Genomic DNA, 14,628 nt, shown 5'->3' with positions numbered 1-14,628 from the left:
AGGTCCTGCCCGATGGGTATTTACAAGTATTTGCCGTGTGGAAGTCATGAGGGGACTCCTGGGTCACTTAGGAGGGAACAGCTGATAGGAGGGGTACTTGGCGGGTGGTAGCTGGAGTCCCAAGTTCCTGCCCTTCCCACCAGGCTGCAAGGGTCAAACTGACATGTTTGGGAGGAGCACAGGATACCATCCTCCAGTTCAGTCCCCTTTGCTAAAGACACACTCAGAAGGGGACAGCACCTTTTGAAACCTAACTCCTACAAAGGGGTAGATACGTAAACTTGGGGTAGCCTTGTGTCTTGGGAGCTAGGCTGACAAACATCTTTTTAAAAATCATCTAACTGCTGGGGAGGCTGCATCCTTGAAGATGATTTACTTCTTCTAACTGGGTTTTACTTTTCTCTCCTAGCTTATGTTCCTGAGGAAGAATTGAAGGCAGCAGAAATAGATGAAGAGCACGTGGAGGATGACGGGCTGTCTTTGGACATTCAGGAAAGTGAGTACATGTGCAATGAAGAGACAGAGATCAAAGAGGCGCAGAGCTACCAGAACTCCCCAGTCAGCTCTGCGACTAACCAGGACCCCGGCTACGGGTCGCCCTTCAGTGAGAGCAGCGACCAGCTGGCCCATTTCAAAGGCTCTTCCTCTCGAGAAGAGAAGGAGGATCCGCAGTGTCCCGACAGCGTCTCGTACCCCCAGGACAGCCTGGCACAGATCAAAGCTGTGTATGCAAACTTGTTCTCTGAGTCCTGCTGGTCCAGCTTAGCTCTGGATTTAAAGAAGTCGGGTTCCACCACCAGCACCAACGATGCCAGCCAGAAGGAGAGCTCCGCCCCCACCCCCACGCCCCCCGTCTGCCCCGCCAGCACCGCCGGCCCCACGGCGAGCACGCCCAGCACCAGCTGCAGCTCCAGCACCAGCCACAGCAGTACCACCAGTACCAGCAGCAGCTCGGGGTACGACTGGCACCAGGCCGCACTGGCCAAGACGCTGCAGCAGACGTCCTCGTATGGGCTGCTCCCCGAGCCCAGCCTGTTCAGCACCGTGCAGCTCTACCGCCAGAACAACAAGCTCTACGGCTCCGTCTTCACCGGCGCCAGCAAGTTCCGGTGCAAAGACTGCAGTGCCGCGTACGACACGCTGGTGGAACTGACGGTGCACATGAACGAGACAGGCCACTACCGTGATGACAACAGGGACAAGGACTCCGAGAAGACCAAGCGGTGGTCCAAGCCCAGGAAGCGCTCCCTGATGGAGATGGAGGGGAAGGAGGACGCCCAGAAGGTGCTGAAGTGCATGTACTGTGGACACTCCTTCGAGTCCTTGCAGGACCTCAGCGTCCACATGATCAAAACCAAGCATTACCAGAAAGTGCCTCTGAAGGAGCCAGTGCCAGCCATCACCAAACTGGTCCCCTCCACCAAAAAGCGGGCGCTTCAGGACCTGGCGCCCCCCTGCTCCCCTGAGCCAGCAGGAATGGCCGCAGAGGTGGCCCTGAGTGAGTCAGCCAAGGATCAGAAAGCGGCGAACCCATACGTCACACCCAATAACCGCTATGGCTACCAGAACGGTGCCAGCTACACCTGGCAGTTCGAGGCCCGCAAGGCGCAGATCCTCAAGTGCATGGAGTGCGGCAGCTCCCACGACACCCTGCAGCAGCTCACCGCCCACATGATGGTCACCGGGCACTTCCTGAAAGTGACCACCTCCGCCTCAAAGAAGGGCAAGCAGCTGGTGCTGGACCCCGTGGTGGAAGAGAAGATCCAGTCCATCCCCCTGCCGCCCACCACCCACACGCGGCTGCCGGCCTCCAGCATCAAAAAGCAGCCCGAGTCTCCCGCGGGGTCCACAGCTTCAGAAGACAAGAAAGAGCCGGAGAAGGAGAAGCCGCCCATGGCTGGTGACGCGGAGAAGATCAAGGAGGAGAGTGAGGACAGCTCGGAGAAATTTGAGCCCAGCACCCTGTACCCGTACCTGCGCGAGGAGGACCTGGACGACAGCCCCAAGGGAGGGCTGGACATTCTCAAGTCCCTGGAGAATACCGTCTCCACGGCCATTAGCAAAGCCCAGAATGGCGCGCCCTCGTGGGGTGGTTACCCCAGCATCCACGCGGCCTACCAGCTGCCGGGCACCGTGAAGCCACTCCCCGCGGCCGTGCAGAGTGTGCAGGTGCAGCCGTCCTATGCTGGCGGCGTGAAGTCGCTGTCTTCCACCGAGCACAACGCTCTCCTGCACTCCCCGGGGAGCCTCACGCCCCCACCGCACAAGAGCAATGTGTCCGCCATGGAGGAGCTGGTGGAGAAGGTCACGGGCAAGGTCAGCATCAAGAAGGAGGAGAGGCCCCCTGAGAAGGAGAAGAGCTCCCCGGCCAAGGCTGCGTCCCCCATAGCAAAAGAGAATAAAGATTTCCCTAAAACGGAGGAAGTCAGCGGCAAACAACAGAAGAAGGGCCCTGAGGCCGAGACCGGGAAGGCCAAAAAGGAGGGACCGCTGGACGTTCACACCCCAAACGGCACAGAGCCTCTCAAAGCAAAGGTCACCAACGGCTGTAACAACCTGGGGATCATCACGGACCACTCGCCAGAGCCTTCCTTCATCAACCCTCTGAGCGCTTTGCAGTCCATCATGAACACCCACCTGGGCAAGGTGTCCAAGCCTGTGGGCGCCTCGCTGGACCCGCTGGCCATGCTCTACAAGATCAGCAACAGCATGCTGGACAGGCCGGCGCGCCCCGCCGCGCCCGTGAAGCAGGCCGACGCCATCGACCGCTACTACTACGAAAACAGCGACCAGCCCATTGACTTAACCAAGTCCAAGAACAAGCCGCTGGGGTCCAGCATGGCCGATCCGGTGGCGTCACCTCTGCGGGAGAGCGCGCTCATGGACATCTCCGATATGGTGAAAAATCTCACAGGCCGCCTGACGCCCAAGTCCTCCACGCCCTCCACCGTTTCGGAGAAGTCTGATGCTGATGGCAGCAGCTTTGAGGAGGCACTGGACGAGCTGTCACCCGTCCACAAGAGGAAGGGCCGGCAGTCCAACTGGAACCCGCAGCACCTGCTCATCCTGCAGGCCCAGTTCGCCTCGAGCTTGCGGGAGACCACAGAGGGCAAGTACATCATGTCGGACCTGGGCCCCCAGGAGAGGGTGCACATCTCGAAGTTTACTGGCCTCTCCATGACCACCATCAGCCACTGGCTGGCCAATGTGAAGTACCAGTTGAGGAGGACAGGGGGAACGAAATTCCTAAAGAACCTGGACACAGGGCATCCTGTTTTCTTTTGCAACGATTGTGCCTCTCAGTTCAGAACTGCGTCTACATACATAAGTCATTTGGAGACGCACTTGGGCTTCAGCCTGAAGGATCTATCCAAGCTGCCACTCAATCAGATTCAAGAACAGCAGAATGTTTCCAAAGTCCTCGCCAACAAAACTCTGGGCCCTCTGGGGGCCACCGAGGAAGACTTGGGCTCCACATTCCAATGTAAGCTCTGCAACCGGACTTTTGCCAGCAAGCACGCAGTCAAACTGCACCTTAGCAAGACTCATGGCAAGTCCCCCGAGGACCACCTGATCTATGTGACTGAGTTGGAGAAACAGTAGCGTCCAGGTATGCAAGAGACCGCGGAACATTGCACTAAACGTCGTCGAGCTGCACTAGGCCTGGCCTGAGCCTCTAAAATCAGTCTTTCCTTTGTTGCTGGCCCGCCTCTCTGGACCTTGGTTTTCTTACACATATTTTGTATATTTATATGCCCTCTGTCCGATCTGTGCATGTTATTTTTCTTTTACTGTGAGTCAAAGTCTGACCTTTATTTTCAACATCTGTTCTTGATGTGAAGCTATCTTTTGTAGGAAATAGTGGGGCACACTACTCAGAGACATTATTTAGCAGTAAAGAAAGACACAAATAACAATGGTAAAAAGACATCCTAAAATGACGAAGTTGCCATGACAATAAAGGTCATAGAACCTGGTAGTGTCAAATTTAACCCTTTGAGGACTGTAATTGCATTTCTGTGCCTTTCACTTGAAAAAAAAAGAAAAAAGAAAAAAAGGCTTAAAGGCATTTCATTCAGATCAAAAGCTGTGTCAGACACAAAACTTATTTAATAATTAAAAAATGAGCTTTTATATGCAGAACTGGTTTGTGAGGAAACATGCATGCAGCTGTGGGAAGATAGAAAGCTGTGTAGGACTCACGGGGTTTGGAAGCCACACCTCTACATGTCTAAAACAAAAAACAACAACAGATACCCACTCGCCACTATGCCCAAACCCTCTGGATGCTGAAAAATGCCACTTTTGGCAAAAAAAAAAACAAAAAACAAAAAAAAAAGTATGCAAGCTATTATTTAAAAATGTGTAAAAATGCTATTTCTTTTTTCCTGTAAAATATTGCGGTTTATAGTTATTTACAAATGTAAGCTTTGGTACAAGCTGACCTTTCTATAGCGTGCTGCATTGGTAAATGAAAAAAAAATGGGGCAAACGTTGGAGTCCTTTCCTTGTAAATTGCCAGCATCAGCTTAAAAACTCCTGTATGTTACATATCGTACCATTTTAATCTCTTCAACTTTCTTTGTACCTTCTGGCTGTATGCTTTCTCTTTTAACTTTTTATATTGTCATTTTATATTAAATTTCTGTGTATATAATGTAAAACCACAATTTTTGAATAAAATTTAGTTCCTGCAGCTTGATTTAAATAGAGGACTTTTACTGGCACCTGCATCTCTCCAGATGCATGTACTCAGAGGGACTGTCAGACAAAAATAAATACATAAAAACAAAGCAAGCAATGCACTATTAATTATACATTTTGATGTTCTATCATTAATATTGTACAGTACATTTTGGTTCACACAATTAAATCCACTGTTTTCTCAGATGTAAAATAAACCCACATGCAGTTCTTGATTTACACGGATTGTCATGTCGTCATTATTTTGCCTTTGAGATGTTATTTCAGCAACAAGAGGTATTGCTTATGCAATCAACCAACAAAAATTCTATTCAGAATCATCATTTCATGATTTGTGTGCTGACATGTTTCATTCAAATGATAAGTATTGTGCTTTAAAAAATGATAATTAAAATTTTTAACTCCACTGGGTGCTAAGGATTGCCGAGTTTAGCCATTGAGTGATGGCTGTTTTGTACTTAGGTGGGCTGAGATGCGTCCTTCAGAGAATCCTTTGCAGAATTTAAAAATATGTGTAATTAACCTGTGTGTCTATCCAGAGATTTAATGGTGGGTGTAGAGGGGTAGGGCGTACTCCACCAGCAAAGACCCCGAGGACCCAGGAATTAGTTCTGTGTTGCTCCAAAGAGGAAAACCTGATTTCTGAGCTTTTAAAAATCTACAATTTTAAAAAGAAAACTGGCTGCTGTTGTATTCAGTGTTTGAAATGAGGCTTCTTTCTGCAGATTAGAGCACGGCGGGCTCTACTGAGAGTGCCAGGATGCTTGCCATGAAAACGCCCATCCTCCAGGGTGACCCCCATCCCTGGAAGCCCAAACTCACTGCCCAGTCTGTATCGAGGGAAGCACTGACATTGAGGCCCCCTGGCCTCTCCCCCCAGCCCCAGGAGCACTAAATGACATGACCAGGAAAATTTACTTTTCTGCCTTTTGCTTACATTTTCATAAAATTATATCTTGAGAAAGGTTAGAGCTTATACCTCTCTGTTCAGAAGCAGCTAAGCAATTGTGATATTTTAATTATTTCTCTTACATTGCCTAGTGACAGCAAGGCTTGTTCTGTTTCCATTAATGATTTGAGGAGGAGGAGCAGGTCCAGGTGGGTCATACTTACACAGGCTTTTGTACTAACGCAGCAGAGCACCAGGGAGGTTTGCTAAATTTTTCTGACTTTTTTCATTGGTAAATAGCTATGTCCTTTAGGAGCCTCAGCCATTTAGACATTTCAGTTCAATTACTGGGTGATTATGTACTTTGGGCTCAAGGGGTGACAGAGAAGAATAACAATGAGGCTTATGGTAGTGGTGTGGGGGCTTTGCATAATAATCCTTTGAAGTTATGTTTATTTTACCACAAACCCGCAAACATGTGATTATGTGATTTCACCCTTATAGCAAAAGTGTTAGCAGCAGCAGGTGAAGTGGTACAAAGGGAGGTGAGTGCTCCCCAGAAGGGGGTCGCTGGCCCAGTGTGCAGCTAAGCACTGAGTCATTTTAAAGCGGCTGGCAACTTGAGTTCCGATCGTTGGGGGATGGACATAGAATTGGGGTTTTCCTTTAAATTTTTTTCTTCCTAACTCACCAACCGTATTGCTATGTTGTCTTGACCGTAATTTCCCAATCAATGCATAGGAGACTAGGTTATCTTAATCACACCCCTGAAAGTGATAATGAACGTGGCGACTCCCACAAGTATTTGTCGCGTGCTTCCTCTGTGCCCGGGACTAATTCTAAGTGCTTCACACCTATGAACTCATTCCTTCCTCACAACTGGACGCGGTGGGTTCTGTTACTTTCATGCTCAGTTTACAGGTGAGGAGCCAGGCACAGCAGGGTTGAGGAACGGACCCAAGGCCACATGGCTTACAAACAACTAAATGACTAAACTTAGGCTTTGAGTCCAAAAAGCTTTTGCTGCAGAACCACACTCTGAATGCCTGCTTACAGGCCTTGGGATCTGCCCCAGGTGGGGATCTCTGCTGTCACCCAGAGGCAGGGCGTCTCCTACAGGGTGGGGAGCTAGAGGCAAGGCTTCAGGATGGTGCTGGGGGACATGGGATGCAGCTGAGCAGCCAGAGCTGCTCTTCACCTCCCACTGCAGCCCTTGTGGATGGCAAAATGTAGCCGCCCCATGGTCTGCTGGATTTGAGAAAATAAGTTGAAAGATGTTTTTATGGTTCTGTAGCAACTTCAATTGAATACAGGTATACTTAGTAACACAGAAACTCAATTTGTAAGGATACGAATGGATTGAATAATCCAGGGAAGGATTGGGATACCTACAATCTGAAGATGTACTTGACACGTTTCCCCTTCCTTCACTGATGTCCGAGGAAACATGTCCACCCTTCCCTTCATGTAGTTTTGTGTGTCCCAGCAAATGAACTCCACGCATGACACTGGGTCCTCTCGGCCTCCTAAGTCCTCCTGCGGTCCCAGGGAACAGATCTTCCTCTTCTGTGATGTGGGGACAAAATGGCCCTGGCCACCTGGAGAGAGTCAACCACCTGTCCCAGCCTGTGGGACGCTGGCAAGGAGGCCGGGGAGGGTTCAGCTGTCTCGTTTGGCCTGGTGGCTGTCGTGCGCATGCAGGTGTCACCCTGATTTGCACTCATATTTGCAGTTTGAGACTTGGAGTTAATAACTAATCATGTATTTTTTCCTTCAGATGTAGAATTTTTTAAAGTTTGTGGTAGTCCCCAAAATGGGTGAGGATGTTGCTTGATAGGTAGTCAGTTTTTAAAGAGAGATAAAACCTGTGAAATAATGACACACAATGGTTTATGTAAGCGAAACAAACTTTTTTAGGTAGTGTATGCAAAAAGGTGATTAAAAATTCTAACGTTTCTGATCCGACATTTCTATAGTTGACAGCCTTTGAAAAACTATTAACTTTAGTCTAAAGCATGTCTAACTTACTTCCAAATGTTCAGAAACCTGTACGTGCAAATAAAGGTTTCTGCTTTTTTCCGAGGGAAAATTTCTTATTTATTTTATTATAATTTATCTGAAGATAGTGGATACCATTGAAAGCTAATTACTGAATTGTTAGCTTACAAGATACCAAAAAGTAAAATCTCTTTTGGAGACAATTTGTGCTTTTTATATAACTTTTATTCTTATGACAAAGTGATACAGTCATTGTAGAAAAGTTGGAAAATAAACATGAAGTTAATAAAAACTATTGTTTTCATCTACAGAAAAATCACTGCTAATATTTTGGTCCTAACGTCTGTTTTCCAAACTAGAGATCATGTTCAACATACTTTTTGTACCTTGCTGCTTCTTTACCGGACAGTAGATAATGTCTATTTTCTCATTTTGTTACATATGGAGGATTTTTAAATCTTTTTGAGCTGTACTATAATTTATTTAATCAGTTCCCTATTACAGTTTTAAAAACAACATTTAGATTTTTCAAGTTTTCTCAATTAGAAATATGAGTACAAAAAATTCCACTCAATATTATTGTGAATATTTTTTATTATTTCCTTACAATAAATACCTAGAATTGAAGTCGCTGCGTCATAATGTGATTTGATGCACATGCCACATTGCCCACAGGAAAGCTTGTACTGGTTTAGACAGTTATTTGCATGAGAATAACTGTTTCTACACATCTTTGCCGTGTGACTACAAGGGTTTGATGTTTTTAAGTTTTTGGCCATTTTCACTGATTAACCAATTTAATCTTGATGTTTTCCTGTATAATATTTTTAATGTTGATTGTTCATTTATGTTATTTAAAACATTATTCGAGGACATGTATGATTTCTGGAGTACTTTTACATTAATTATGATTTTATTTTTTATTTATTTATTTATTTATTTTAAATCAGGGTCTTATTCTGTTGCCCAGGCTGGAGTGCAGTTACATGATGTTGGCTCACTGCAGCCTTGACCTCACTGACTCAAGCAATCCTCCCACCTCAACCTCCCAAGTATCTGGGACCACAGTTACACACCACCATGCCCGGCTAATTTTTGTATTATTTTTAGAGGTGAGGTTTCACCATGTTACACAGGCTGGTCTCAAACTCCTGAGCTCAAGTGATCTGCCCACCATGGCCTCCCAAATTGTTGGGCGTACAGGCGTGAGTCAGCCTGCCTGGCCTTAATGATTCATTTAAAGTCAAGTGGCCATAGACAACCCAACCGCAAAGAGGAGAGAAAGAACTTAACTGAGACCCTGTGGCTCCTTTGTGGATGTGGGACTAGAACAGGGCAGTTATTTTCCAGGTCTCTTCCCCCTTGTTCATCCACAAAGCTATGTCTCATTAAAAGGTCCCCAGTGACTTCAAGTGAATAATGTACTTTTGTACTCTCTTCAGATTTCCCAACTTGCTCACTGGGAGTGGAGTCTCCAATTTTATTACTTCTATTGCTGATTTGCAATTAGTATTGATTAGCAAAACAAAGATAATTTCAAAATAGAGTGGTCACTACCCTAGTAGGATGAGACTTGATCACTTAGAGTAGATTCCATAAAATAAAAACACTTGGATTGACCTACAAGTCAAGAGAGAGGGACTACTTTTAAATCTGTATCAGAATATCTCCCATAGGTGAGTTTGTTCCAGAGCTGAAATTCAAGGGCCCTGCTAAGCCCCTGATGTCTTTGACCCAGATTCTTGATAGCCACACACAGAGGCCAACAAGCAAAGGGTGAGGACGATGAGGAAGCATGTTACCTTGAATAAGACCAGGATGCGCTGAAGAGTACGTGCGATTCATTTTCTTTTGTAAAGAGCGATAGTGTTTCACCAAAAGTGTTTAGATGACCTGTAACTAGTCAGTCATTATTTTTCTTACATCACCCAAAACTATTTACAATTTGATCTGACTGGTATAAAGCCTGTCTGATGATGTGTAGAGTGTATTTTACTTTGAACAGACAGTGGAAACAGTGGGCCCACATATTTGATCATATTTTGTTAAAATATTTGAGATATGGCACACATCATATTTAAATAGTAGCTAAAAATGTAGTTTTTCTGGTTAGAATGCAGTGCTTAAAGATGAATTTAAAAGGAAGTCTTTAAGACTGAAGCATTCTGAACAAAGCTGAACTTGCAGGGATATTTTTCCTTGAAAGCCTGTTTGACCAAAAGTACATTAGTGGCAAGGAACTGGGGACAGATACATTGGGAACACCAGTTTCTAAAGTATGTAAATAATAAGGAAAAGCCCATTTTGTATAACTGTAACCATTAGCCAAATTCATCCAATCAATTCATACACAACCGGGTTTCCTATGGGCTGCTACAAAACCCCAACTGGTCCTAAGATTAAAATATTTTTCTCCTTTCAGTAAATGTTTCTTCTTTAGATACATTTTAATGTATTTATGCATATTTTCAGAGTAATTTTTCCAATTTTCTCCAAGAAACTAAACTAAAATTTTCCTTTTCACCTTGTAGAACAGCAGAGTATGTGGATGCGTGGTGAGCACGGTGTGATAACAAAACCAAAAAGGATGGGCATTTGGGAATAATTTATTACCATGTAGTTTAAATTATATATTCAATCGTATTTCTAAGCCATAGCTTTCATGTCATTTTGCCCAATTGATTAATGATTGGGCATTAATTGATTAATATTGATTAATGATTAAACACACTTACCAATTTCAACTTTTGACTCTTTTATGTCATTAAAATTTTGAAAGCAATATTTAGTTGTGTTTTGATTTGTTAACTTTAAGAGACGGTAATGTCCTAAATACTGGCATTTCATTTGTAATATGTTTATTTACAAATTAGTAAAATCTAATTTCCATTTTTAAAGCAATTAGTTTTCCTCTCAGATATTCCCGTCCTTATTGTGTTAGAGTTGTGAAATTCACACATCATTCACTTGGATACACAAGATTCCAGGATGGGGAGCTCAATTATTGGTCTTATTTAGTGGAAGCATGGGTTTTTGCATTGTTGAATGCATAATAAATGACCACATCTCAAAATTGGACTCTAGACATATTGATTAGGACACATTCCATTTTCCATAATTTTTTCATCAATTAGTGGAAACTAATAGCCTTAAACTCTAAAATAATCTGCAAGCAGAAATCTGATGGAAAGGGCTTTGTCCAAACTTCAGATTATGATGAAAAATATTTATTTAAATAGGAGGGAATTTAAAGCGGCAATCTTTTGCATGGTGACTGTTTTCTTAAACATAATGTGAATATTTGTCTTTAAGTTCTGGTTAGATAGTGGGAGCCTAACACTATGTAATATCTTATTTGTTGTCATGGAAGCTTTGTAATATCACAAAATTCTAAGGAAACCAGGAAAGCTGCAGAGAGGCACCACCAGTTCTTGTCACTAAAACTTTGCAGAGAAAACAGATTTATGAAAAAGAAGTCACAAAGTTACTATGTCTGGATGACCTCTCACTTTTCTTAACATTTCAGAATTTGGTGCTTCTTTTGGAGATGCTCCGACTAGTGCATTCCTAGATCCCTGCTTCTGGTGGCTGACCTTTTGAAGAGTGGAATCCCACATCAGAAACAGAAAGTCTGATGTTTCAGAGACTGGTTTGGATATCATTCCTTTTGTCAGTGGTTTCTATGATAACTGGATTGCTTGGACATGAATAAGCCCCCTTTTTTAAAAAGTGAAATTGGCGATGCACTTGCTCCATGCACTCCCGGCAGGTAGCACCCTGACTGCTTTCACTACCTCCATGGTGAGGTATCATCACGTTTCTTCCCAAGGCCAGATTTGGCCTTTCTTAAGCCTAAACTCCTCAAAGACAAGATAAACACATTTCTCCTGTAACAATAATATTTAGTGTTCTTATTCACCCTCCAAATGTTTTCTTCTTGAAACTCCCCACTTCACAGAACCCTTCAGGTTAGCCAAGCGCTTTAGCATTGTAAAGAAGCCAGGAGAACAGACCGTGGGAGAGCAGGTAAGAGCCTGTGCAGTCCGTCTCTATCTGTATGGCTTCATCTGTATGTGCGGGGCAGGGGATGAGGACACTGTCTCTTTATGTCTCAGGATGAAGAACAGCAGGAGGAAAGCTGAGACTCAGCGGAGGAGAGGGGCGGGCCCTGTACAGGTTAGAGAGGCTGGAGAACCATTTTGGGTGGCACTGGGTTTGTGGTTTCCATTGTGATTCTAAAAGATCATGGCCCTTCTGCCACCTGTATCAGGAATGAGGGAAGAGCGGATAGATCCACCTGCAGGAGAGAGACAGTGCCCAAGACTATGAAGGCAGAGTTGGGCCAGTAGGCCAGTGAGGCAGTGTGAAATGCTCCAAGCACAGCCCTCTGCCTCAGGGCTGGAGCTCCCTAGGGCTGTGCACCAGCAGTGGACATCACAGACCATGTCTTGCACATGGACCCAACTAAAACTAAGCAGGTGGAATCAACAAATGCGCAGGAATGAAGGTGACTGGAGGGTGGGAAGCCCAGTGACAACAATCGTAGATCGAAGATTTCGTTCAGTAAGGAATAAAAAAATCACAGAAAGAGCCTGGGAGTGTGGCCTTTCTAGGGTTAAAGATCCTTAAGCTTTAGAGAGAATGTATAAAAGAAATTTTCTTTCTGAAATAATTTATGGAAATGCCGTGCTCCCTTTGAAGGCTCCATGTCACCGTGTGGCACTGCGCAATGTTCTCTTTCTTCACCTGTCAGGCAAAGACCACCTCGAAGAGTCTCACTGCTGATTACTAGTTAATTGTCATTAATAAGTGACAACTGACATTATGGGGGCTTAATGCAGAGAGAACAGAAAAGAGCCACAGATATTCTAATGAGCTGACTCCTACGTGCCCTCTTTTGTTGTCGAAAATGAGGAGCTGTCGTCATTGTTCAGGAGATGGGCTTCAATTGCTCTGGAAAATATTCTCTTTTAATTTCTTTATGCATAGATAATTCCTGGGACTCTGTACTTCTCTCTCTCCCACCCCCCTCTCCTTTGAGCATGCACACACACACACACGCGCGCGCACACACACACACACACACTTCCTCACTGTCTCCTATGAGCATGCTAAAAGCTCCCAACTTAGGAAGAATCATAACTTATTCCTAGACAAGGAAGTAGTGCACTCTTCAAAGCTTGTATTTACAGAGAAGATAGAAAAGGAAGGCCGTTGAGTGTCATAGTTTTAGTTGCCTTGGATGGGAACAGAGGTGGAGAGGTTCAGCACTGAGGAACGAAGGGTGGGAGGCAGGAGAAAGGGAGGAATTGATGTAATGAGAAAAGATCCACCAGTCACAGGCGGGAAGCTGAAAGTGATGATCAAGAACATATGAACACATGTCACAGCCAATCTGCCCGAGAGAAACGTTACTCTTCCCAGCCCTCAGAGCTTTAAAACAATTACAACAACAAAAAATCCCCAAAGAATCTTCCAGAAGAGAAGCCAGGAATGAGGGGAAATGATTCAATAGATATTAAACTTTGAGCTGCATCTGTTGCCATTTGTTTTTGGTAAACTTTACCCAAACAGAATTTGCATATTAAAAATTCTTACTCATCAGGACAAGTGAGCACAGACTCTGAGTTCCTTCTTGTGCATGTGTGTTATGTGTGCATGCACAGAAACAATGCTGTATTCAAATATTAGAGTAGAAAACAAAGCCAAAAACATACAGCAACCTCTCCCCTTTACCTGTCTTCCTCCTTTCCCTGCCCAGTGCCTGGTAACCATCATTCTACTCTCTGCTTCTATGAGTCTAACTTTGAAAAAATTCCACATATCAGTGAGATCATGCAATACTAACCTCTCTGTGGCTGGCTTAATTCACTTGGCATAATGTCCTCTAGGTTCATCCCTGTTGTTACAAATGGCAGAATATCCTGCTTCTTGAAGGCTGAATAGTATTTCATTGTGTACATATACCACATTAAAAAATAGGTGATGGAGATGTTAATTAGCCTGATTTGGTCATTCCATAACATATACACGTAATGAAACATCACATTGTACCCTGAACATATATACAATTATCTGTCAGCTAAAAATAAAATGAAATTTAAGAAAGGAAAACATACAGCAAATACTTTCTGTGTCTGCTCAAGCCACTTAACAGAATGCTGTGTCTGTCTGTAAGGAAAGGGCAGCTGTCAGGGTGCATGTTCTCTCACTATCCGCTCAATACCGAAGATTTCCAAATAGGACCATGGCAGAATATCCTCGGAGTAAGCGCGGGCTGAAGCCAACAAGAACAAGATGTGTTGTTTTTCAAGTGCCAACACCTCCTAACAACAATTTTTCGTGCTATCAGATCATTTCACACCGTGCCATTCCACCTTCTCTCAAGTCTTATCACACAAATGCAGTTTCAAGCTTGATATTTGATGGCTGCACTGCTAAAGGGAGATATCCTGTCTTGTTCCTTAAAACACTGCTGTGGCAGTCATTTCTGTATGCAGTGGTAAACCCTGTGCCCACGTTCATTTCTGTTCAGTGATAGGGTTTGGGAGAGGGGCAATACTTTGAATTGCAGTGAGCAGCCGGGTCTGGTCTCCTCCCACTTTGGAGTCAACCTCGACTTCCAGATGATGGTCCTAATAGCACAGAAAGAGAGGGTAAGAAATGACCATCCTGCCCTTCAAATCAGCTAATGGGCAACCGCATCACACTGTTGACACCTGGCGGGTCCTCAACTAAAGGTGTTTAAGTTTCGAATGTGTGTGCTGGTGTTGAACCACATTGGGAGAATTGCACACTTGTGTTGTTGAGTTTTTGGACCTAAGTTCTCATGCTTTACATTTAGATTTGGTTTGTTTGATTTGAAAATGCTGAGATTGGTCCCAGCTTGGTATCATTTGTAATGACACCAATATCCTTGCCTAAGTTTTGCATAGAAGTATGGAAAAGGGCATGGTGAGCTTGCACCAGTCACTAGATTGCCGCCCCCCAGTGGACGATGATCCATCGTTAAAGGACATGGTGAGCTTACACTAGGT

The 14,628-nt window shown here is 44.6% G+C and overlaps 1 protein-coding gene across 5 annotated transcripts in view; it reads left to right on the top strand.

Moving 5' to 3' along the window:
- TSHZ1 (teashirt zinc finger homeobox 1) overlaps positions 1-4,925 on the top strand; it is a 79,302-nt gene extending 74,377 nt beyond the window's left edge. For all 5 annotated transcript variants that reach the window (XM_008013764.3, XM_008013759.3, XM_037988011.2 and 2 more), the window contains one exon: positions 410-4,925. In XM_008013764.3, the coding sequence (XP_008011955.3) occupies positions 505-3,603 (3,099 nt within the window). In that variant the 5' untranslated portion in view covers positions 410-504 and the 3' untranslated portion in view covers positions 3,604-4,925. The remainder of the gene's footprint in view (positions 1-409) is intronic.
- The last annotated feature ends 9,703 nt before the right edge of the window (positions 4,926-14,628 follow it).

Source organism: Chlorocebus sabaeus, chromosome 18 (assembly GCF_047675955.1).
Source record: "Chlorocebus sabaeus isolate Y175 chromosome 18, mChlSab1.0.hap1, whole genome shotgun sequence".
NCBI classification, from domain to species: Eukaryota; Metazoa; Chordata; class Mammalia; order Primates; family Cercopithecidae; genus Chlorocebus; species Chlorocebus sabaeus.
This window is presented reverse-complemented; position numbering and strand designations above follow the sequence as displayed.